The sequence below is a fragment of the Mustela nivalis genome, assembly GCF_964662115.1.
Source record: "Mustela nivalis genome assembly, chromosome: 6".
Taxonomy (NCBI): Eukaryota; Metazoa; Chordata; class Mammalia; order Carnivora; family Mustelidae; genus Mustela; species Mustela nivalis.
In genome coordinates, this window is record NC_139025.1 from 112,201,143 (window position 1) to 112,225,176 (window position 24,034).

Consider the following 24,034-nt stretch of genomic DNA (forward strand, 5'->3'; position numbering starts at 1 on the left):
GTTCAAGGAAATAGGGCCCCGGATCCACCCCACAGTTCAGACTCATATTGTTACTGACCCCTTTGCCCACAGCCTTGCTTTGCTTTGAGCCTATCAAAACCCCGCTCTCTTTAAATACCACCTCAACTCCCTCCGCCCTTCTCCCAAATCCTGTAACTCTTTTCTTTTGTTTGGAGAGACACCTTTGCTCCCTCTCGTGTCTCCGGTGGTCTCCCTTCCTGCTACGAGTCCCCGGAGTTGGCACGGCTGGGCCGCAGGCTGGCTCCCCAGAGTTGTAGCTGATGGGCTTAGGACAGTGGGATGACCAAGGGTGAAGGTTTTGCAGAGAGAACAGTGGGAGCTGTGACCATTGGTGAGCGTAAGAGCCCAGAGATACCTCAAGCCCCACGGATGTGCTTTTTTTCTGGAATCTTAGATTTGGAGAATGAGTTTCACCTGGTATCTCTGTGGGTATACCTCAACTTCTGGATCTGACACTCGGTGAACACATTCTGTGGTGATTCATGAGCGTGTCGTGCAGGAGAGGGTTAACTCAGCAGACCAGGGGTGCTCAACCCTCCACACTCCTAAGATAGGCCTGTCTTCAGGATTGGCCCTGGAGCAGGGCTGGAGACAACCTTTGAGCCCGCGGGCTATTCTGCTGATAGGAGTGTTTTTCCATGCCCTGGACCACACTGTGTCAGTCTGACGAGGTAGCTAACGCTAGCAATGAAATTGGGCTGAGTGGTCTTGGACACCCTCCACACAATGAACCACCAATGAACCACCTCACAGTGGGGCTCAAGGAGGGGAGAGTGTGCCACGTCCCTCAAGCCCAGCCACCCCATTCCTCGCAGAGACCCTCCTCGCCCGCACTGGAGCTCACCTTTCCCACAACTCGTGGAGCATTCTGTGGTCCCGAGCTGTTTCCAGTTGTGGTCCCGGCTTCGCCTTGGGGGCGGCGGGGCCGCTGGAACCAGATTGTCGGGTCGGTGGGAGGAAAATCCATCTGGATGCCTGACTGGGAAGGTCTGTGCTGATTCCGAGGTGAATACTTCGGGGGCCCCGCCATGCACATCTTCCTTCTCCTCGGCCCCCTCTTTCTCTGCTCCCTCCTCCTGGCTCCTCCCATCTGTTCCCAGCTGGCCATTGAAGGGCTCCCCTAGGAGAGACAGGTGCATGCAACGTGGCAGTAAGACTGGTCTGGACCCGGAGGGCCCCCCCGAGCACAGCCCTCCGACATTAGAAATCACGTAGCATGAGGTCATTTCCAATTCAGAGCATACGTATTTTAAACATGCAGATACCAATTTCCCCAAAATTCAAAACATGGTTAAAAATGAATAAGAAACAGACAAATATCTCAGTAGGAAAAGCAAGCAAGGGCCAGGAAGAGGCCCGGCACATAAAAAAAAAACACAAGTAGCCCAAAGCCGTACAAAAATGCACAACTTCACTCATAATGAAACAAACTCATGTGAAAACAAAAAAATGCCACCACTTTATTAGCCTCATGATAAAGGAGAGAAAAATCTGGAGACCCTTAAATCCCTAAACCCCTCATTGAAGGTAGAGGAAAACCAAGGACAAGGAGCCGGCAGATAGACACAAAGTTTTGGAGGGCAATTTGGCCAGATCTACCTAAGTTTGTTTTATTTATTTATTTACTTATTTAATTTTTTAATGTAAATTCAATTAACTAACACCTAGTGTATTATTCGTCTTAGAGGTAAAGGTCAGTGATTCACCAGGTGCATAGAACACTCAGTGTTCATTATATCACGTGCTCTCCCTCATGCAGTTATCTCATCCCCTCCCATCCACCCCCGTAACTCTCTACCCAAGTTTTATTTATTTATTTGAGAGAGACCATGAGAGAGGGAGACCACGAGAGGGGAGAAGGTCAAAAGGAGATGCAGACTCCCCAATGAGTGGGGAGCCTGCGGGGGGCTCCATCCCAGGACTCCAAGATCATGACCTGAGCAGAAGGCAGATGCTTAACTGACTGAGCCACCCAGGCACCCCACCCTGTGCCCAAGTTTTAAATGTACATACTCCTTGACTAGTGATTCAGTTTCTAGGACATCTACCCTACAAATATTCCCATTCTTTTACACAAAGCTGTGTGTACAAGCATGGCTACTAAAGTGTGTTTTAAATTAGCCAAACAGGGACGCCTGGGTGGCTCAGTTGGTTAAGCAGCTGCCTTCGGCTCAGGTCATGATCCCAGCGTCCTGGGATCGAGTCCCATATCGGGCTCCTTGCTCAGCAGGGAGCCTGCTTCTCCCTCTGCCTCTGCCTGCCATTCTGTCTGCCTATGCTCGCTCTCTCTCCCTCTCTCTCTCTGATAAATAAATAAAATCTTAAAAAAAAAATAAATTAAATAAGTAAATAAATAAATTAGCCAAACAGTAGAGTGAACTTAAATGTCCACTGGTGGTACTTGTTTAAAATACGGCATGTTATGTTATTTTTTTTTCTTTGAAAGAATGAAGCAAAATCATATGTTGTGATATGAAGATATGACTGATACATTGTTTGATGAAAGAAAAAAGCATAGCAGAATTCATTTTGTATATATGTCTACACAGGTGTGGCAGGAGCCCTTATGAGAGATTAAATTTGTGTTCTGCCCTTCGTGTCTGTCTCTCCTCTCCCAGACCAAGTGGCCAAGCCCTTAGGTGTTCTGGATGCAGATTTTTGCAGGGAAGTAAAAGCTGTGGGAAGTCAACAGCTCTTCCTTCTCACTGTGAAAGCCTGAGGTCTCAGTAAGAATAACAAGGCCCAGATCCTGGGGCCAGCCAATGGCAGGGAGGAGGAAAGAGGAGGGAAAAGTGGAGAGCATTTTTTTTTTGGGTGGGGGAGAAAGAGAGAGATGTTCTCAAGGCAAGGAGAGGCTAGAGTCAGAAGGCCAGAGTTTCCTGAGCTCCATAGACCTTATCTGTGCCAAGCAGGGATCTTTACTCCTACCGGAGTGGGGGGGATGATGCCCTGTATTGGCTGAGATTCAGTTTTCTACCAGTGTCAAGGAAGTTTGCCGTGGAGGCAAGATCTAAGTTAGACGTCTGGAAAAGACTGGCACCCGATGTTCCCTGTACACGTAGATGGCAGACAAATGTTCAAACTGGTTACATGCACATTTCTACATGCACAGGAAAAGGCTAGGTGGAAAACCTCCAAATCATGAGGAGATATTCCCTCCTGGAATAGTTGGGGGATGAGGTTGGGACATATTGGGTTGTTGTTGTTGTTCTTTTTTTTTTTTTTTTTTTTTTAAGTAGACTTTATTCTTTTTTTTAGAGCAGTTTTAGGTTCACAGCTCAATTAAGTGGCAAGGACAGAGTTTCCATTCCTCCCCTGGCCCCACCTAGTGCACGACCCCCTCCCCCCATCAAGGTTCCGCACCAGCGCGGAACATCCCTTACCACCCACGAACCTGCATCGCACGTCATTATCACCCAAAGCCCATAGTTCCAATTAGGGTTCATTTTAGTGGTGTACATTCTGTGGGTCTCGACAATGTAGAATGCCATGTATCCATCAGTGCAGTATCATCGAGAATAGTTTCATTGTCCTAGAAATTCTCTCTGTCTGCCTGTTCACCCCTCCCTCCCCTGTAGCCCCTGGCAATCACTGATCCAAAGTTGTGCCTTTTCCATAATATCATAGAGCTGGAATCATACAGTACGGACTTTTCAGATGCACATTTAAGTTTCCTCCATGTCTTTCCGTGGCTAAGTAGCTCATTTCTTTTTGTGCTGAATAATATTCCACTGGCTGGGTGAACCTCAGTTTATCTATCCATTCATCTTGGTTTCATCCAAGTTTGGGCAATTATGGGGCACCTGCGTCTTCCTTCCTATGTTTCTATTTTGGTTGAATATTATTCAAGCATATACTAGTTTGATACAAAACAAGGAGGCAAATTGCAGAGTTACTGTAGAATCCAGTTAAAACTCAGGGCTTTCCCCACCCTCCACCACTTACACTTCATGGCTTTAAATATTAAATACAATTTAAATTAATGGAATCAAGACTACGCATACTGACACAAGCGGGACTTGTGACTTTGACTTACCAGACAAAAAGATCTTAAAATCTTTTGCACACCTTGCATGTACTGGGCACTATGCTGGATGGACACCCGATAGTCAAAAAAAATATCTCGGTGTGTAAGGTTTTTTCCCCTTTACTATTATGTAGACAGGGAACTTGCTCAGAGAAGTTTCTGACTTGCCTGAGGGTGCACAGCAAAAAAGAGGCAGAGCTGGATTCAAGCTCATGGAGGGTGGAGAAGGCCCCTCCTCACCAACTTTTTACAACTGACTCCTTCTGGGCCCGCCCTGTCCCAGGTAGCTAATCCCATGCTACCCATTAGCTGAGACCCATCAGGCTTGTTATGACCATCATCATGCTATAGGATTTTGAATAGTCTGTCCAACTGTCCTTATCCATCAGCATCATATCTCAGGAACATACATACTCTGCCATCTGAACCTTGTTTCTCAGACTGTGTACCATTCCTGCAAATGGCTTGCCCATCGTGTTGGGCTGAGTGTGCTGATGTTCAGTTTGGACAACACACACAGCCCACGTGCCCGGCTCACATCCTGCTGTCTCCAAAGAGCCGGGTGGCTCCTCCCCTGACCTGTGACAGTCAGATAACCCAGTTATCCATATGAAGGGCCAGGCCTCACAACTGTGCCCTCATTGCTGGGACAGATGTCAGAGCAGCTAACCCTAGGTGGTATAACAGACAGGGGACTGAAGTCACTGTGGGACCTAGACAGAAAGTCCGTTTCTGAGTTTCCATTTGTTAATTTTTTTAATTTATTTGACAGAGAGAGCATAAGTAGGCAGAAGCAGGCGGAGAGAGAGGTGGTGGGTTCCATTATTATCTGGTAAAGAAAATTCCACAGAACCAGAGGGCTGCTTGCTTGTATATCGCAGAGCCCACAGGAAAGAGGTAGATAATTAGGTGTGAACTTACTATTCTTTCCTTACAAGTCAAAGTAGTGTCAGTAGAAGAAAAGGGGACCAAGAGAAAAGGCCCGAGGTGGACAGAATAATGGCCCTCTGAAGGTGCCTGCATCCTAATCTGTGAGGATGATACCTCATATGGCAAAAGGGGCTTTGCAGATGGGATGAAGTTTGAAGATCTAGGGATGGAGAATGGTCCCAGATTGTCTGGGGGGCTCAGAGATGTGATGATAGAAGAAGGGGGGTCAGAGCCTGAGACCCGAAGGTGCCACGCAGGAAGAAGCCAAGAAGCAAGGAGTGCAGGAGGCCTCTCGAAGTGAAAAGGGCAGGGCGACAGAACCTTCTAGAACCTCCAAAGGGAGCATGGCCTGCTGACACCTTGATTCCAGCCCAGCAGAACCCATTTTGGACTCCTGACCTTCCCGAACTATAGGATAGCAAATTTGTGTTGTTTTAAGCCACCACGTTTGACATAATGTGTTATGTGGCAGCTAGAGGGAACTAATATCAGGTATCTCTAGATAATGAACTGGAAAGACAGAGTCAGGGTGTTCACCTCGTGTTTGAATCAAATGAATGGGACCCTCTTATCAGCAAAGGCTCAGATAAATGGTGAAGCATCCTCTGATGTCAAGGGCGTGTCCACGTGTTTTCTCTGTGTTGACTGAGAGACACAAGGGAGATGCACAAAAAGAGACAGAGGGCTTTAAAAAGAAATGACTGGGGGCGGGGGTGGTTGGCTATAGAACAAGAGGTTTTACCTGGTCTCCTGTGAGGAGGCACCTGCGGGCTGATGGCGTTGGTCCCCATGATGACATACTCATAGTGGACTCCGGGATTGGGCTGCTGGTGGATCATCTGACAACACAGAGGTCAATGTCACTGTACTTGCACATGCTCACATCCCTCTCCTGCTGGCCCAGGGTTCCCCAGTTTGCATGGCACTATCTACACATGAGTGGGTTGATTCAGATCTAATTATATTAGTGAACCTGTGACAGGTTAAAGGAAAGCTCTTTCTGGATGGTTTTTTGTTATTTTGAAGGGTGAAGGACTTAGAAGAAAACTGGGCTGAAAGTCAAGATGTTATACATCCCAAATAGAAAGACGGGAGCAATGGTAGCCGAGCCTTTCCGTGGGCTCTCAACCATCTTAACATCATAGTTTAGATTGTGCTAGGTGCGCTCAAAATGGCCAAGCCACGTGTCCGCTCCAGGGGGGGGCACATTTGAACACTAGGTGGCGAGATACAGTCATGCCGAGAAGAGCCAGCCCTCTTGGGCAGAGCCAGCCTGGGAGCTTTCATGTTCCTTCAAAGAACCCTACCTAGCCATGAGGTTGGCTCAGGAAGGGCCTGCCCCACCCTCTCCAATGCATTTTCTGGGTCTTGTCCCCTCTCATCTATGAAAAGCTCTAGAACCACAAAGAGAGTTCAGGACAACTAGTGTCAGGGAAGTAAATCTCCCTGGTTCCTATCTTCTCTGGCAGCAATGACCAAAGCAGGATATCAAGCAGGAAGCTGCAGAAGGCCGTGGAAGTCAGGAATTAAACATCGTCAGGGACAGAAAACACAACATAAATCAGCACGGCTTGGCAGAATAAATCCCTCTCTACTGGCTTCAGAACACACAGTCCTTTGTGCCCAGGGCCTTCCTGGTGAGAAGCAGGGTGCTGGGCTTAAACGGAGCGGCAGAATGGGGATCTGCTATGTGACTATGAGCCAGGTAAGGAGACACTGTCCCATTCTGATATTTCTGTCTCCACTGCTTTCTAAAGGGGCACTCCTTTGACCAGTTGTGTCACCTTGAGCAAGCCCCATGGTCTCACAGTTTTTGATTTCCTCATTGGACGAAAAGCTTAGGGTCAGAGCTGTCTCTTTGGTCCTTTAAAGCCGTGAGCATCTCCGAGTCAGCCCAGCATGGTGGGTCTTGCTGGTTCATGGGAGTGTGATTCTGTCCGCTATCATCCCTTACCCGCTCTCTCCATGGGAACTGGGGCCTCCATTCTACAAACCGCTGAGGGAAGGCAAACATGAGAACTCCTGAGCTCCTGACATATAGGACCCATGGTGGTAAACAGAACCCTAAGGGATGAAGGGGCATGGTCTCTGGTTCGCTGTTGACCCCTAATTCCCTCATTTCTCTTTTCACATATTCTGACAGTGGGTCTGAGGCCAGAAGCTCTCCTTGCCTCTCTCATGCCTCTTCTGCATGAGCGTCCTGCCAGTGCAACCCTTGTCCCATTTATGAAGTTATTCTTGGCCACCGCATCCTAGACCACCCACAGTGGCCCCTTCACAACCGGGGTTTTTACCCCTGATGCCATTTGAAACTTACCCAGAGTCCAACAACCAACTGGACAGTCTTAAAAAAAAAAATTCAAAATTAACTATAACAAGGCTTCTTTTATAGTTTCTAGTCTATGAGCCTCCAGGCCCAACAGGAATGAACATGTAACTATATAGTTGGGAGAACTAATATTTATAAAATTCTAACACAGCAAAGTAGCATGTAGAGTGGCATGGCTTTGGAGACAGTAAGAGAACGCAGATCTGTGGGTGAGCTCGTCTTTATCAAAACCCGATTTCGAGCTTTTTATTTCTTGTCACTTTTTAAAAATTCCTGATCTTTTGAAGAAGACTGGATTTTAGTGCTTTCTTTTAAAAATAAGGACCATTTTAAATCTGGGGCGAGTTCATAATTTAGTTTCTTGTAAAATAAATCCCAAATTGTGTCTTCTGCCAGGTAAGGAACCTGTAGTAAACCTCCGTATTGTTACTCCGAGCTTTATTGTATCATGTGGAGTACTCTGGAGTTCTCATTTCTTCATTCACTTTAATAGAATTTGAAGAGGGCTGGGAACTTGAGCGGTCTTGTCTTGCTTTAGGCATTTGCTTTCTTTTGCCATAAAAAGAAAACATGCCAAATTAGCATTAGGAGAAAAGTGCCTGGAGGGAAGCCAATGCTCATGAAATAAAGGATATGTTTTGCCTCTGATTTGGTTCAACAAGTAAAAACGGTTTTAGGAGGTCCATAAACTTGGAGGGTAATAAGCATCTGGTAGAGGTTAGGTTTCTAAGAACTAGGGACATTCAGAATGGCAAAGATGGACACCAAGCACCCAGACACCTCAAAAGGCTCAGCTCGAATGGTTTTATTAACCAGAGGCACCAATTTGTCGCTTATCTGTGCTACGTGTGGTCCTGGGAAGAAACAAGATGCAGAATCCCAACCGTCCGGAAACATGCAAACTCACATAGACATCCAAGATCTCATTCGTGGGGCCTTCAGCCAGAAAGGATTCTCCAGCGGTGCTCGAAATCTCATTCGGACGCTTGTAGGTGAACATTGTCCCTCCACCCTCGTACCTTCCTGGCCGGTCAATCGCCCAGTTCCCGTTGATGATGGAGCGGCCGGAACGACTTCGCAAAGCTGGCAAGAACAACGAGACAGTTCCTCATGTAAGACAAGGGTGTGCACAAGAGAGTGAATGGGTCCCCTGCCCCCTAGCTGCTGGCTCATTCATTCATCAAAGTGTTTCCCGAAGATCCACTATGAAGAAGACTCACTATGGCTGGCCATGAGCTCGGCCCTGAGGAATCTAGGGCACGATCACTTCTTCCACCCGTTCAAGCCCTTCCACTACTTGGACTTAGTAGAGAATGGAGGAGTGGGGGTGGTTAGGAGAGAAGGATGTGGAAATGGAGAGGGGAAGGGGAGAGTTAGAGGAAGAAGAGGAAAGAAGAGGAAGAGGAATCATGTTATATCCCACTATCTGGGTGAGAGGTGGCACGTGGGCAGCCCGGGAGCTGATTTTGGCCCACAGAGAAGCTTAGTTTGGCCTTCATCGTGTTTTGTTTTGTTTTGAAATAATTAAACCCAAACTCAACTTGGGTTCCCTAGCTTCTAGCTTGTCTTGTAAAACAAGAAGACATGTTAGCTTTGGCTCCACATCCCCTCACGGCAGCAACCAGCTGGAGCTGAGGAGGACCGCCCCGTTAGATGGGGTGTGTGTGCTCTGGTTTGTTCCAACCCCACTGCTCCCTACAACTCCCCAACACTGAGGCTAAGTCTCAGTATATTGCCCATTCATTTAGGATTGTGGATTATTTATCCCATCTACGATCATGCTTGCATTGTGATTTCTCTCACAGAACAGAAGTTTTCTTAGAATTCTTTCTACTTGTAGGTCTACTAAATGTGACAACGCTAAAGATAGGTCAAGCGGGTCCCATGATTTTCTCCTACCTGATCACCTTCATTCATTTGTATGACCTTCCAGACTCCTGTGGGATTTTGAGGCTATGAACCCTGCTAAAGGCTTCCACGTACACAGTCAAAATTGACCCTCACGACACTGCTAAGCAGGTGTCTGTCCCTGTCTCTCGGAGCATGGTTCAGGGATGAGAGGGAACTTGTTCAAATTCGTGAAGATGAGAAGTGACAGAACTATGTCCATACGTAGGAGGGAGGTAAGAGAGGAGAAGAGGGGCAAGGAACAAAGTGTTCAGTTAATGAGAGAAGAGAGGACAGCCTATGAGAACATTTGGCACCGTGAAATCCCCAAGGCAATGTTGGATTGGGTTTAGAAGATATCGGGTGTTATGTGTCATTACATAGTGATGAGCCTGTGATGGTCACTGGCTCTCTGCAACTTCACTTGCACAGTTACTAAATTTAATTTTTTACCATGTATTAGGGGAAAACTTATGTATAAATGAAGCAGTGAGAACAGTTCATAAACCTTTGTTACTATATCACCCAACTTCAGTTATTATCAATTCATGGCTTACCCTGTTTCACTCTGCAAATCCCAGACCCATTTATCCTTACATTTTTCAGGAGGTGTCTCTAAAATAAAGGGACTCTTTGTTTTTTAAACCCATTTTCAGCAGTGTTTCTACAGTGGGTCTCTGGGGGTCGGCAGAATCAGAGCTGCTCCAAGGGGTGGAAGAGCTTCCTTTTTAGAGGCGGAGACCCCCGCAGACTCCATCCCTGGCTGACTGGTTCCCATAGCCACTGGGAGACCACAGCTGTGGAGCACTGAATACTGAATTATCAGATCAATTCAGCTTACTGAGTGGCAAAGAAGGTCAAAAGTAGAGACTGAGGAAGAGTAGGTTCAGGGCTGTTTTCTCTCAAAACCACACCTAAGAGTGGTCCATATGGTCTCTTCAATTCCTCACTTCCCCTTCATCCTCAGCCAGCTCCAACCTGACTGCTGTCCCCTATATCCCCCTGAAACAATTCAAATTAATGCTAGCAAGCCCTCCGTGTTGCTAAACCCAGTGGGGATCTTCCAGGCCTTCCCTTGCTAGATGTCTCAGTAGCATCTGGCACAGGTGACCACTCCATCCTAATGGAAACATTCTTGTTCTCCTCCTGCTCTAAGGCTGCTCATCTGTTCTTTCTTTTCTGCATCATCTTTCTCTACTCGGTGACTGACTATTAACATTCCTTGAGGATGAAGAGTAGATCTGATTTGCGTGCTGTACTTTCTTGGGCAATGCCATGGCTTTAATTATTGTATTCTGGTGGCTTCCAAATTTCTGTTTCCACCCAGATTTCTCCTCTGGTCCCCGACTTCTTTATCTGATGGCTTACTTGCTTCATGCAGATGCCCAAGACTGACATCATCCTTGACCCTCTCCAGTGTCTCCTATGTCAGTAAGTGGTACTACCATCCACTTCATTAGAAATGGAGGAATTATCCTGCCCCCCCCATTCCTTATCCCTATATCCAATCCAATCATCAAATTTTATTTGACTTCCTCCATATTTCTTGAACCCATCAACTTCTCACCAAGTCCACTGCCATAATCCAGGGCAAGACCACCACCAGATCTCATATAACTCAAAGCCTTCTAATTGGTCTACTTATTTCCCTTCTTTTCAGCCAGAGTAATCTCTTTGGAATGCAGGTTTGACCATCCTCTGTTGGCTCAACACCCTTCAATAGCTTTCTATTTCTGTAAGAGAAGAAACCCCTAATCTTTAACGGGTTGGGCCCATGGTGAAATAGTGGAAACTCATCCTACATTTTTCTGTTCTTTGTACTCTGCTCCTTGGCCTTCTTTTCACTCATCTACCTCATCATGTTCCCTCCACAATCTGTTCTTTCCTCCAGAAGTATTTCTCTGAACCTTGAACTGTATTTGTTCTTTAGATGACAGCTCCTTAGGGAAGTCTTCCCTAACTCCCAGCTCAGGCCTGTGCTTCTTTCATGTGCTCTAAGGCATGCAAAATCCTCTCTTCCAGAGGGCTTAACTCAGTCTCTACACACATCCATTCAGAGCATGACTGGACTAATACCCGTCTCCTGGAGCCCCAGAAGCTCTGATGGGTGTTTCCTCACTGTTACGGCTCTAGTGACCGGTGCAGTGCTTACCACATAGTAGGAATCCACATTTGCTGAACACAAAAATACATAGCAGAAAAAGACACCAGCTCAAAAGAAAGATAGGCAAAGAATGATGAGCAGGCAATTCAAAGAAAACCAAGTACAAATACTCCATACGCAAATGGAAAGATGCTCTGATTTACTTATAATTTAAGAAATGAAAATCAAAACTGCACTGGGATCTTCTTGAGCCACCAGACAGACAAAAGTTTGAGAATATTTAATATCGCCAGAATTGGCAGGTGTGTGAGTAAGCAAGCATCCATAACTGTCGGTGGGAAGGCAATCCCAGTTAACCATACTAGAGGGCCACTTGGCTATATGGCTAAAACTTCAAGTGCCTGTACACTTGACCTAAAATTGTACCTGTAGGAGACTACTTTGAGAGATATACTTTTTTAAGTATACAAAATTGTTTGTAACAAGGATATTCCCTGCAGATTTTTTTTTTTAGAGAGAAAACCCCCGATCAACCCAAATACCCTTCAGTAGAGAATTGCTTACATAATTTGTCATACTGAATGTTTATGCAGTGGGTTCCATGCAGCCCCCAAAATGGTAAGATGGGTCTGTGTATAGGGGTATGGAAAGAACACTGTGATAAATTTTTAAATGAAACCAAATGCGAAACAGTGTATTTGGTATGATCTCATTTGTGTATACTTTTAAGTCAGAGCATATACATAAAACATGTATGCACACACAAAACTTTTCAGAGAAAGTCATAGAACTGTAAATATTTGGGAACAGGAACTAGGGTTTAGGTTGGGATGGGAGATGATTATGGAAACATTTATTTTGCTTTTTATATCTTTTTAATTGCCATTTAAAATTTGTTTTTACCATACTCAGAGATTACCTTCTTTAAAACATATCTTTTTTAGTTAATATAAAAGACATGATACAAGCAGAAATACTCCTGAGGGATATACATGTTTTCCCTTTCTTTTTTGGCTCTTCTTAAAATCCCATTCAGAGCAACCAAAGCTCAAAACTGAGGTAAGTTCTGGCTAAGCTTTTATTGCTCTTAATGGCCATCTTGTAGAAGAGGTTGTTATCTGCAAACCAAAAAAATCCATTAAAAACCATTTGAAATACTGCACAGGGGAGAACTGCATAGGCTTTCCAGGAAATAAAACACAGAGACCCCAAATTTTTTTTACCATCTACGACTGTTACCCCAGCACCCTCTCTCGGGGTTTAGATGAAACTTTCACCATATAATAGCAAAGCGTGTGAGATTTTTAGCAGACACGGGCCTGGTTCCATATGCCCACAGGTTAGCTTCTGAAATAGGTCCAGCACTAGCCCCCACCTGGGCTTGCATATTGAAAGCAGCCGCCCTTACAATTTATGTGCCTGTAAGCAGTTTCAGCCTATGTAATGGTGTCCAGAACTACCCCACAAAAAGGTGCAGGTGACTCATGGCTCTTGCTAGTGGGTGTGTTCACAGAAGGCCAAGGTTTGGTGAAGCTTGTCACAGCTATGTCAATATGAGGAAATCTCCACTTTCGTCTGACATATGGATTTTATTCGTTCTAGCTGTCAATACTGGGCATATGTATTTGGACTTAACTATCTGCACCAACAATGCTCTTTTCCAAGATTCATATAGAAATTGCTTACTCATCCAAGCCCTGCTTCTCAGACACTTTATCCCACAATCTTTCTTTTTTTTTTTTTTTTTAAGATTTTACTTACTTGACAGACAGAGATCACAAGTAGGCAGAGAGGCAGGCAGAGAGAGAGGGGGAAGCAGGCTCCCCACTGAGTAGAGAGCCCAATGCAGGACTTGATCCCAGGACCCTGAGATCATGACCTGAGCCAAAGACAGAGATTTAACCCACTGAGCCACCCAGGCACCCCTATTCCACAATTTAATGCCCGCTGTTGCCAACCCAACCACTGATTCCCATATCCAACCAAAAAGCTGGTTTCTTTATTGCCAACAGATTACTGTGATCTAGACATGTTTATTTTTCTTCCTTAAAAAAAAAAAAAACAAGATTTTATTTTATTTATTTGTCAGAGAGAGAGAAAGAACAAGCAGGAGGAGCTGCAGGCAGGGGGAGAGGGAGAAGCAGGCTTCCCACTTAGCAGGGAGCGGGATGTGGGGCTTGATCCCAGGATCCCTGGGATCCTGACCAAGAGGAAGGCAGACCCTTAACTGACTGAACTACCCAGTTGTCCCTGTTTTTTCCTTCGGAAAATGAAAATTGAGTTCCTCCTCCTAACAAAATTCCAAGTTTCAGCCGTTCTTAGAAGCTATCTGGGAAGTAGCATAACAAGCTCGAGGGCAAAGGGGTCGGACATCACTGGTCGCCACCACAAGGCCAGCTGGAGGGCCACAGCCCTGCCATTTTCACTCCAGTGTGTGAGCTTTCATGGGAGCTCACACATGGGCACAAATCCAAGTGAGTCTCAGAGTATGTCAGCTAACGTGGATAACCTTGAAAATGGAGCACATCTCTTCACTTCATATGACCACCCTGGAGGAGTCCGTCAGTTACAAACTTATTGTAGCCTTCCATTATAAATTCGGCAGGCAATCACAGTATTAGCAGTACCATGACTGTGTCACCAACAGAAATCACATATGTATTATGAACACATATATTACAGCTGTTAGATATTTTGGAATATATTTTTAAAATATTTTATTTATTTATTTCAGAGAGAGAGTGAGAGACAGCACAAGCAGGAGTGGGGGCGGAAGGACATGGGTGGGGAGAGGGAGAAGCAGATTCCCCGCTGAGCAGGGAGCCCGATGCTGGGCTCCATCCCAGGCCCCTCAAACCATGACCTGAAACGAAGGCAGTGGCTTAACTGGCAAAGCCACCCAGGTGCCCTGCCTGATGATTTTTATATTTGTATTACACCTGTCTTCTACCTGAATAAAGATAAAGACCATTCTACACCTCCAGAAGGCAACCTCTTGGTCCCCTCCAAGTCACTACTCTGTCCCTACAAGACCCAAGGTTCACCACTACTGTGCCATCTAACACCACAGTTTTGCTCGTTTTTTTTTTTTTTTTCAAATAAATGGAATAATACCATACATCTTTTGTGCTGGAGATCTTTTACCTAACATTATGCCCATGAGATTCATCCAAATTGTTGCATTTATCAATAACTCTTTTTTTTCATAGCAACTTACTATTATATGAATATGCCACCATTTATTTGGTTTCTCTATTACTAATCGGCTTTTGGGTTGCTTCTAGTTTTTGGCTCTTCTGGATAAAACTGCTTTAAACATTTGTGTATGTTTTGCTAGATATAAGTCCTCATTTCTACTGCCCATATGCCCAGAAGTAGAATTGCTGGATTATGGGTATACATGTATATATATAACTGAGCATACACACACGCGCATGTGCACACACACACACACACACACACACACAGGCTTGGTTACAGTGGGCTCTGCCAAATACTTTTCCAAAGTGTTGTACCCAGGGTTGGTGTTGGGAGCCAGGGATGTCACTGTGGAGAAGAAGAAATAAAGATGAAATGAAGGACGACCAGACAGAACCCTGTAGCGATGGATTTGACTTTGAGATCGTGTGAATTCACCATCTTGAAATTATGGATGTGTATGTGCATATTTATACGTGCATTTAGATGTGTGTGTGGGAGTGTGCACACTTTTACATCTGTGTACACACGGGTGCCTATACACGCATGTGTTTCCTGGCTCTGTCTGCAGAAACATGCCCCAGCAACAGGCACGACTGGATCTCTGTCTGGAGGTCCATGTCGGGTTTTCAAAAGCTCCAAGTCAACTTTTTTTTTTTTAAGTTTTTTTTTTTTTTTAAGATTTTATTTATTTATCAGAGAGAGAGAGAGAGGGAGAGAGAGCGAGCACAGGCAGACAGAATGGCAGGCAGAGACAGAGGGAGAAGCAGGCTCCTTGCCGAGCAAGGAGCCCGATGTGGGACTCGATCCCAGGACGCTGGGATCATGACCTGAGCCGAAGGCAGCTGCTTAACCAACTGAGCCACCCAGCCGTCCCTCCAAGTTAACTTTTAGGGGATAACTGCTAGAGGTACGTAACTTGATGAAGGGAAATCCATGTGTATAATCAAACAACAAACTGGGACAAAGCCCGCTATTCTTTGTTAGGCTGTGAACATCGACTGCCAGGGATGAAGGTTCTAAAAGCAGGCCATGGGCACAGCTCACACTAAATCCTGCCACTGACTCCATCACCGTGATGCCCCACAAAACTGCCCAAGGTTAAACGTGGTTCAGAATCGGTTGTAGGGGGCGCCTGGGTGGCTCAGTGGGTTAAGCCGCTGCCTTTGGCTCAGGTCATGATCTCAGGGTCCTGGATCGAGTCCCGCATCGGGCTCTCTGCTCGGCAGGGAGCCTGCTTCCCTCTCTCTCTCTCTCTGCCTGCCTCTCCATCTGCTTGTGATTTCTCTCTGTCAAATAAATAAATAAAGTCTTTAAAAAAAATTAAAAATTAAAAAAAAAAAAGAATCGGTTGTAGGATCTGAATATGAAGAATGCTTAGAGTCCAGATTTGATAGGGACAGAGAAAGTAGCATCTATGCAAACATGTATGTTACGGTTGCTTTCTATTATTGTTCATTTCCCTGCACTTATAGATTTCCATATGTGCTCCCCTTGCTAGAAGAAAGAGTGCTTTAAAGGCAAATGCTGTGACATACGCATTTTTGCCCACTATTGGGCAATTGATTGGGGCTTAATAAATACTTGCTGGATAGAAATAAATTATGAACTGTATTGTTCTCATCTATCGTATGAGATAGAGATAAGAGCTGAGATTCTTGGAAACTCCTTCAAGTCCAGTTTATATCTGAATAATCCCATTTAAGAATTCCAATCTCAAAAATGTCCTCCATGCCTCCTGACCACAATGGTAAATACGTGCATTGATGCATAAAAATGCTGTTTAAAAAAAAACAATGCAAAAACACAAGCCTTTCTCTTTAGGGAGGTCTGGGTCCAGTTTGACAAAGTATCCCAATTATAGTTTCTGTTAAATAAATACACATACATATCACACAGTAATTTTTCAGTTCAGATTTGCTTGGGCATTTGGGGTTTGGAAAGAATTGAGCCTATGTGATTTTCTAAAGCATGACGTAACACAGTTGGACTGAAAAGCAGAGTATAAGAGAAAGCGGTTGGCTCTCTCTTTGGCACGCTACGATCACAGGTTGAATAAAGGGAAATGCCAAGTCTTTGTTCTCATTTCACTGCTAAATTATAGCTAAGTATGGCTAATTCTCATTCTTTACGATATTAACATTTGATTAATTTTGACTCCAAATTTCCTTGGACTACTTACTAACTATCAAGGAAACTTGTGTGTTTTTAAGCCCCAAAGAAGGCTGTATGAAATAGATACCACGTATGGTTTAAGTAAGAGAGTAAGCAGGGCATAGCACTGGGTCGGGGGTGCTACAAAGATAAGACCGCCCACAGCTTCAGGAGCTCAACACATACATGTGAACAGAGAGGTTGTCAGAGTTTCCTTGGACACACAGAGGATTTTGGAGAGGATGGGACATTTGAGTAGGAATTGGCAGGGTGAGTTCACCAGACAGAGGACAGGGAGGCCATGCCATCTGGGGACAGAGAACGGTGTGGACAAAAGCCAGGGCAGGAACCGGCCTGACCTTGGAGGGGGAGGGGTGGGGGGCAGTGTGGGATGCTAAAGCCAGGGCATCCTGAGTACTGGGGGCTGGAGTGGAGTGGGGTTGTGCAGGGAGCACCCTTGGACATGAGGTGTGAAGGGGAGACCTTGGGCTGACTGCAAGGTTGGCTTGTGGCACTGGGGAGCCATGAAAAGATGTTGACTGGGATAGTGACAGTGGAAATCTGTTTGGAGATAATGCTGGCTGCTGAATAAGAAGTCCCAAAGCTCATTCACACCACAGTTGCTGAGTACCTACCATGCCTCTTCCCACCCTTGGGGGCAGTAGGTCCACCATGGCAGCTCTAGGGGTGGTGGGCTCTCAGGGCCACTCTCCTCCTCGTGACTCCACTGTCTACTCCCCAGGAGCAGGGAAAGACCATGTTTAGTACCTTCCTTCAGAAAGAATTCCAGAAGCTAACTGCGGCAAAGGGCCTCACTATAGCTCAGTTCATCTAGGGATAAACCTAGTATCTTTCTCCCCCAAAATGAGCCTGCTTCCTAACCCCTCCATTTAAAGTTTGTTTTGTTTTGTTCTGTTTAATTTTATTAATTAATTAATTTATTTATTTGACACAGAGAGAGATCACAAGTAAGCAGAGCAGCAGGCGGGGGTGGGGGGGAAGCAGACTCCCCGTTGAGCAGAGAGCCCAATCCCAGGACCCCGAGATCATGACCCGAGCCGAAGGCGGAGGCTTAACCCACTGAACCACCCAGGCACCCCTAACCCCTCCATTTAAAACATTGTTCTCCCACTGCTCACCATCTTCTACCCTTTCCTACTTTTCTTCCTGCTAGCTGATCTCTCCTCAGCCATATCATCCTGTTTGCTGCCACAGGGGTCCCCTGCAATCCTCTCCTGCCCGGTGGCCTCCCCTCTCTGTTCTCTGTTTGCCTCACAGCTGGACCGCAGCAGAGAATCATGGATCTCCCTGTGTGCTGCTCTAGCTGGACCTTCTGAAGCACGCCTTTCCTCCTGTCTCCCTCTGGAACCCCAAGCTTGCAAGCCAAGGGATAAAGCCCACCCTCCCCTGATCCACGCTCAAGGTCTTGTGTGATTCGCCCCTCCTTTCAGCTGCTTCACACAGCCCCCTGTTGGCATTCAATCAAGTGTGAAAAATGTCAGAGATTTCTATGTCTGCTTTAAAAAGAAATTCAGTTGTGATTTCTCATAGGGCAGGAGCCCTATGTTACTTAGTACTTGACGAAAAGACACTCAGATGTTCTCGGTTACGGCTAGGGTTCCCTGCTCAGCCCAAGGGTCCTGTTATAGCATTGCTGTTCCTGCTTCCAACCTCTTCACTCCTCTTGGGGTCTATGCCCTGTTTTCTGACACTCCATCCTTGCTGTCTTCATTGTTTTACCATGGTAAATGCTGATTCTAAATTCCACAAGATTTTTTTGACTTTAGGGGCAGACAGTTGAATTAATCAAACTCCTCAGCTGATGACAGCTTTGCTGGGCAAGACCTCTCTTGCCTTATTTTACTTTTCCCCTTCAAGCTGGATTCCCACTGCCATCATCCTGCCCACCCCAGCAAGCACCTACACAGATGTGAAATATATGTGTATCTTCACGTAAATTTACCATGTTTCCAACAACCCTTTGCTTTTAAGGTCTACCTTTGTCTCTCTGCAATGACTGTTGGAGTTTTCTAAATGCTGCATAATATTCCGTGACATACGCCTGCCTCAGTTTACTTATCTGATCTCCTAGTCCTATGAGGACTGGTTTTTTTCATGGTCCACAGGGTCAGCAAAGAGCTGGTATTTAGAAAAAAGTCAATGAGGGGCGCCTGGGTGGCTCAGAGGGTTAAGCCTCTGTCTTCGGCTCAGGTCATGATCTCAGAGTCCTGGGATCGAGCCCCGCATCAGGCTCTCTGCTCAGCGGTGAGCCTGCTTCCCCCCTCTCTCTCTCTGCCTGCCTCTCTGCCTACTTGTGATCTCTGTCTGTCAAATAAATAAAATCTTAAAAAAAAAAAAATAGAAAAAAGTCAATGAGTATCTGTTGGCAAAGCCAAGAAGGTTCATTTTTAAAAACAGCTACCCTATCAATAGTAAGAAGAGAAGTATTTCATCAGGGCCCACAAATGTAGGTAAAAGGTAACAACTTGTTTGCAAGCATGCATCCCCCCCCACCCCGTCCCCGGCATCAAGAGGGACAATTGGAGCAGTCTAAAAATTATATGTCAGAAAAAAATGTGTCAGAGGTGAGATTAGAATTCAGCTTCTCCTGCCTCCTGGATGTTCTGGTCAGCTTTGCCCCAAACATTCTCACTAAGGAACATCATGACCGCACGGAGTTGTGTTAGGAACCTACATTCAGGATTCCGCGTGGGTGATCAGAACACACTGAAAAGGAGCATCCTGCATATGTAGTAAGAGGTGAAACCCTAGGAGGGGTAACCTGCTTGGTCTGAGGGAGGAAGGCGACGGCGCTCAGGTGTATGCAGGATGCTAGCCCACTTACTGGTCTGGTGCCACCCCTAAAACAGACCTCGAGGATTTACAGTCTCTGTCACCAGACTGCAAAAAAGCCCCAAACAACCATGACAAAGAAACACAATCAAGACATACAGACACCGCACACACATACTCCGTAGAACAGAGAGTGCCCTAGGAACACAAGAGGAATGGAATGAACCATTGGGCCTTTGTGCATGCTTCACATGTACGTAGCCACAGAGACACTGCTCGGCCGAACAGTGTGTCCCCAAAATTCATGCCCATCCGGAACCTGTGAGTGTGAGCATATTTAGAAATAGGATCTTTACAGAATTAAAGATGGAAATACCATATGATCTAGTAATTCCACTACTGGGCATTTACCCAAAGAAAACAAAAACACTAATTCCAAAGATACATGCACCCCTATGTTTATTGCAGCATTGTCTGCAGTAGCCAGGATATAGAAGCAGCCTGAATGTCCACCAGGAGATGAACAGGTAAAGAAGATGTGGTGTAATATACATACGATGGGATATTACTCAGCCATAAAAAAAAAGAATGAGATTTTTCCATCTGAAATTGCATGGATGCACCTAGAGGGTCGAATGCTAAGTGAAATAAGTCAGAGAAAGACAAATAACACATGATTTCACTTCTTTGAAGAATCTACTAAATAAAACAAATGAACAAAGAATCAAAAAACCCAGATTCTTAAATATAGAGAACACACTGGTGGTTCCCAGAGGGGAGGTGAGTGGGGGGATGGGTTAGGTAGATAATGGGGATTAAGAGATATAAACTTCTAATTATTAAAAAAATAAGGGGGGGCTTGGGTGACTAAGTCAGTTAAGCACCTCTTGATTTTGGCTCAGGTTGTGATCTCAGGGTCCTGGGATCGAGCCCCACGTGGGGCTCCATGCTCATTGTGGAGTCTGCTTAAAATTCTCTCTCCCTCCACCTCTTCCCCCTGCTCTCTTTCTCTCTCTAAAATAAATAAAATTCATTTAATTTAATAAATAATAGTAAATAATTATAATAATAATTTAATGATTTTTTTAATTTTAAAAAATTTAAAAATATCAGGGAGACCAAAAATACGGCACAGGGAATACAGTCAATAATATTGTAATAACTTTGTATAGTGACAGACGGTGACTCCACTTGTGGTGAGCACTGAGTCATGCATAGAAATATGGCACTACTATTAACACTTCATATTTACACTTTATTACATTACACTTCATGAAGTATAGTCATATTCATTTACTTCAATTAAAAAATTGGTGACCAAAAATAGGAAGCTTGAAGCATAACTTGAATCCAGTGAAAAGATTTGAGCATGTGAGGGAGATTCCCAGCAGTGGATCTGATGGCATTGTTGCCAGGGACTCCAAGATGACATCACTAATTTATCCCTAATCAGTGAATGGCAAATGCATTTAATCTAAAAGAGAACATAGGATGTACTTTGATGCTAATTTAGTATAAGGGTTTTATTGTATGGATACAAAGCAACCTAAACCTCGGGATGCTTTTTGAGTATAAGAACTCTGAGTAATAATTTCCTCTCGTTTTTAAAGTTCTCAGAGAGCAAATTGACAGGAAGAAATTCCTGCGTCATTACTTTGGGGAGCATGATTCTTGCATGTGATACTCCTCTAAGACTGAACCACTTAGGTCTCTGGACATATCTCACAGTGGCAGCTTGTCCATCCAACTAGTCAAACAGGTGGAAAACATTTTCCCATCATGATAATAATTTAAAACATTATCTTTAGATGAAACCCAATGGATACAAACTAAAATGCAAAATCACATTTGGAAGAGAAAACAAAATTTCAAAGGCATTTGGACTTGGAGTAGAACAATGTCGGGCTAACTCCTTCGTCTCTAGAAAGTGTTAACCTTCCTAGGCTAGTATGGCCTGAAAGGGAAAGTCTAAGAAGCCCTAAGGAAGTGGATGTTCCTCTAGCCACCTTGAGAATTTAAAAATAGCATTTACGTTTTCCTCTAGCACACGTTCATCCTTTATATTTGCAGTCTGCTCTCCAAAAAACACATCATTTAAAAAAATGGGACTGTCAAATATATTAAAAATAAACAAAGCAAGAAAGCAAAATCTCATGTACCCATCACCAAGCATCAAAGAACGATCGACGTTGGGTCATTCTTCATCTGTATCTCTGTAACTGCTTCCTTATCTTTCTTACTTTCCAACACTTTCCTCGGACCTGGGCCAGGGGTGGGAAGCGGAGATGCAGTTTTGCTCTTCTTCCTGGAAATACTCTCTTGGTTCAGACTCCAAAAATTTAGTTGATTTTTTTTTTCTTCTCTGCTTTAATTCCATTTCCAAATTGGGGAAAGAAATGCAGGTGGAGCTCAGAATGGAATTAACCCCATTTGATTAGTGTTGCTAGAATCTCTGAAAGTGGGGCCTACCGGTGATTCTGTTGCACACTCAAGTTCTTAGACTGCCCTGGAGTTTAGGCTAACTTGAGACTTGGGCGGCTGCACAAATCAGGGATAGGATATCCAAGCGTGTTTAAGTTTGCGAGTACATGCGTGTGTACACGTGAATACACACACTTTCATATAAGCATATTCTTATTTAAAATAGCCTAAAAATTTATTTGTATATGAAAACTGGGATACAAGATTGGTATAAACAATAGGATACAATCAGATGAAAATCCCTAGGCAAAACTTAAGCATCCTTGTCACTATATTTGATCTTAATTCTGCTTTCAGATTGTCTTATAAGTCATGTGCCATAGACATGTGTGATCCCACAAATTTTGACACATTGTATTTTCATTTCCATTCAGTTCAAAATATTTTCTAAATTCACTGGAGACTTGCGGATTTCATTTCCATGTGTCGTTTACTTCAGGTATTTGGGAAATTTCCAGATCTCTTTGTGACTAATCGCTAGTTAGATTCTATCGTGGTCAAAAAAACATATCTTATATGATTACAATTATACTAAATTTGTTAAGGTCTGTTTTGCAGCCCAGAATATGGTTTATTTTGGTGACTGTTTCATGTGTACTTGGAAAGAAAGTGTACTTCTGCTGCCATTGGATGAAGGGTTGTATAAATGTCTATCAGGCCAAATTATCTACTTGTTCTATTAATGACCCTGAGAGGTGTGCTAAAGTCTCTGAGTATAATTGTGAATTATACTCAGTTTCCCCTTCCAGTGCTATCATTTTTTCAATATGTGTTTTTGGGCTTTTGTTTTCGGGCTTTTGATTTTATGTGCTTTTGCACTTTTGTTTAGGTACATATGCGTCTACCATGGTTATGTTTTCTTGGTCATTTTCCCCTTTATTATTATGTTTATTATTATGTACTTTCCCACTTTATCTCTGGTAATTTTTCCTTGTACTGAAGTCTACTTTGTGTGATCTTGGTATTACCACTCTGCTTTCTTTTGATTAGTATTTCCATGGCATATCTCTTTTTTTAACCCTTTACTTTTAGTCTACGTATATTATTACATTTAGAGTGGGTTTCTGTAGATAGCATTTGGCCTTTTGCTATAAATGTGATCAGACAATATTTATCTTTATTTGGTGTTTTCGATTACGTGCATTTAACATAATTATTGATGGGATTTAGCTATACTATTTTACGAATGTTCCGTTTGTTTCTTCCGGTTTTGGTTTTTGTTTCTTCCTTTTGTTCTTCTACTCATCCTTTTCCTCCCTTCCTTGGGATTTGAATAATTTTTAGAGTTCCATATATTTTATCTACTGACTGTTCACACCTCTTGTGTTACTTTTTTTAAAAAAGATTTATTCATTTGAGAGAGAGCATAAGCAGGAGGGGCAGAGGGACAGGGAGAGAGAATCTTCAGCAGGCTCCATGCTTGTGTGGAGGCTGACACGGGGCTCGATCTCACAACCCTGAGATCAGGACCTGAGCAGAAAACAAGAGTCAGATGCTTAACCAACTGCACCACCCAGGCGCCCCTCTCTTGTGTTTATTTTTTAGTTGTTGTCTAGGGATTATAATAACCTCATTGGTCACAGTTTACTTAAAGTTAATATTTACCACTTCAAGTAAAATGCAGAGTTCTTGAAAACAGATAGGTCCTATGACCCTCCTCTATTTATTTGTCACATGTATTACATCTACATCCACTGAGATCCTTCCAATGTTACAATTTTTGCTGTCCATATCGTGCACGTTTTTCATAACGTCAAAGGATATGACCTTGGCTTTTTTTTTCTTAATTTGACAATGCACAATAGGCAGTGGGCATTATGAGCTCCACTTTAGAGAGGAGGAAACGGGTAAACTGGGTGACTTGTTGGCATCCATGCAGTGGGGTAACAGCAGAACTAGGACTTCCCCTGTTTGTCCTCACTTCCTGTTCCTCTCCCTTCCACTGGGCTGCCTTTTGTTCTTCACGGCTAACTTACAGCTTTGGTACAGAAAGTAGAGTCTGTGCAATTCAAAGCCTGGGAACTTGCAACAAATATTATTTCAGCATTCTTCCTTTTGGAAATACCTTGGTGAGCTAGAGGAGGTGCTCTTTTATCCTACGCGTGGCACC

The 24,034-nt window shown here is 44.3% G+C and overlaps 1 protein-coding gene across 3 annotated transcripts in view; it reads right to left on the reverse strand.

Annotated features, from left to right (window-relative positions):
* THSD4 (thrombospondin type 1 domain containing 4) overlaps positions 1-24,034 on the reverse strand; it is a 556,226-nt gene that overhangs the window by 33,056 nt on the left and 499,136 nt on the right. For all 3 annotated transcript variants that reach the window (XM_082733853.1, XM_082733854.1, XM_082733855.1), the window contains 3 exons: positions 8,215-8,390; positions 5,721-5,817; positions 866-1,141 (listed from right to left, as the gene is read on the reverse strand). In XM_082733853.1, coding sequence (XP_082589979.1) covers positions 866-1,141; positions 5,721-5,817; positions 8,215-8,390 — 549 coding nt within the window. The remainder of the gene's footprint in view (positions 1-865; positions 1,142-5,720; positions 5,818-8,214; positions 8,391-24,034) is intronic.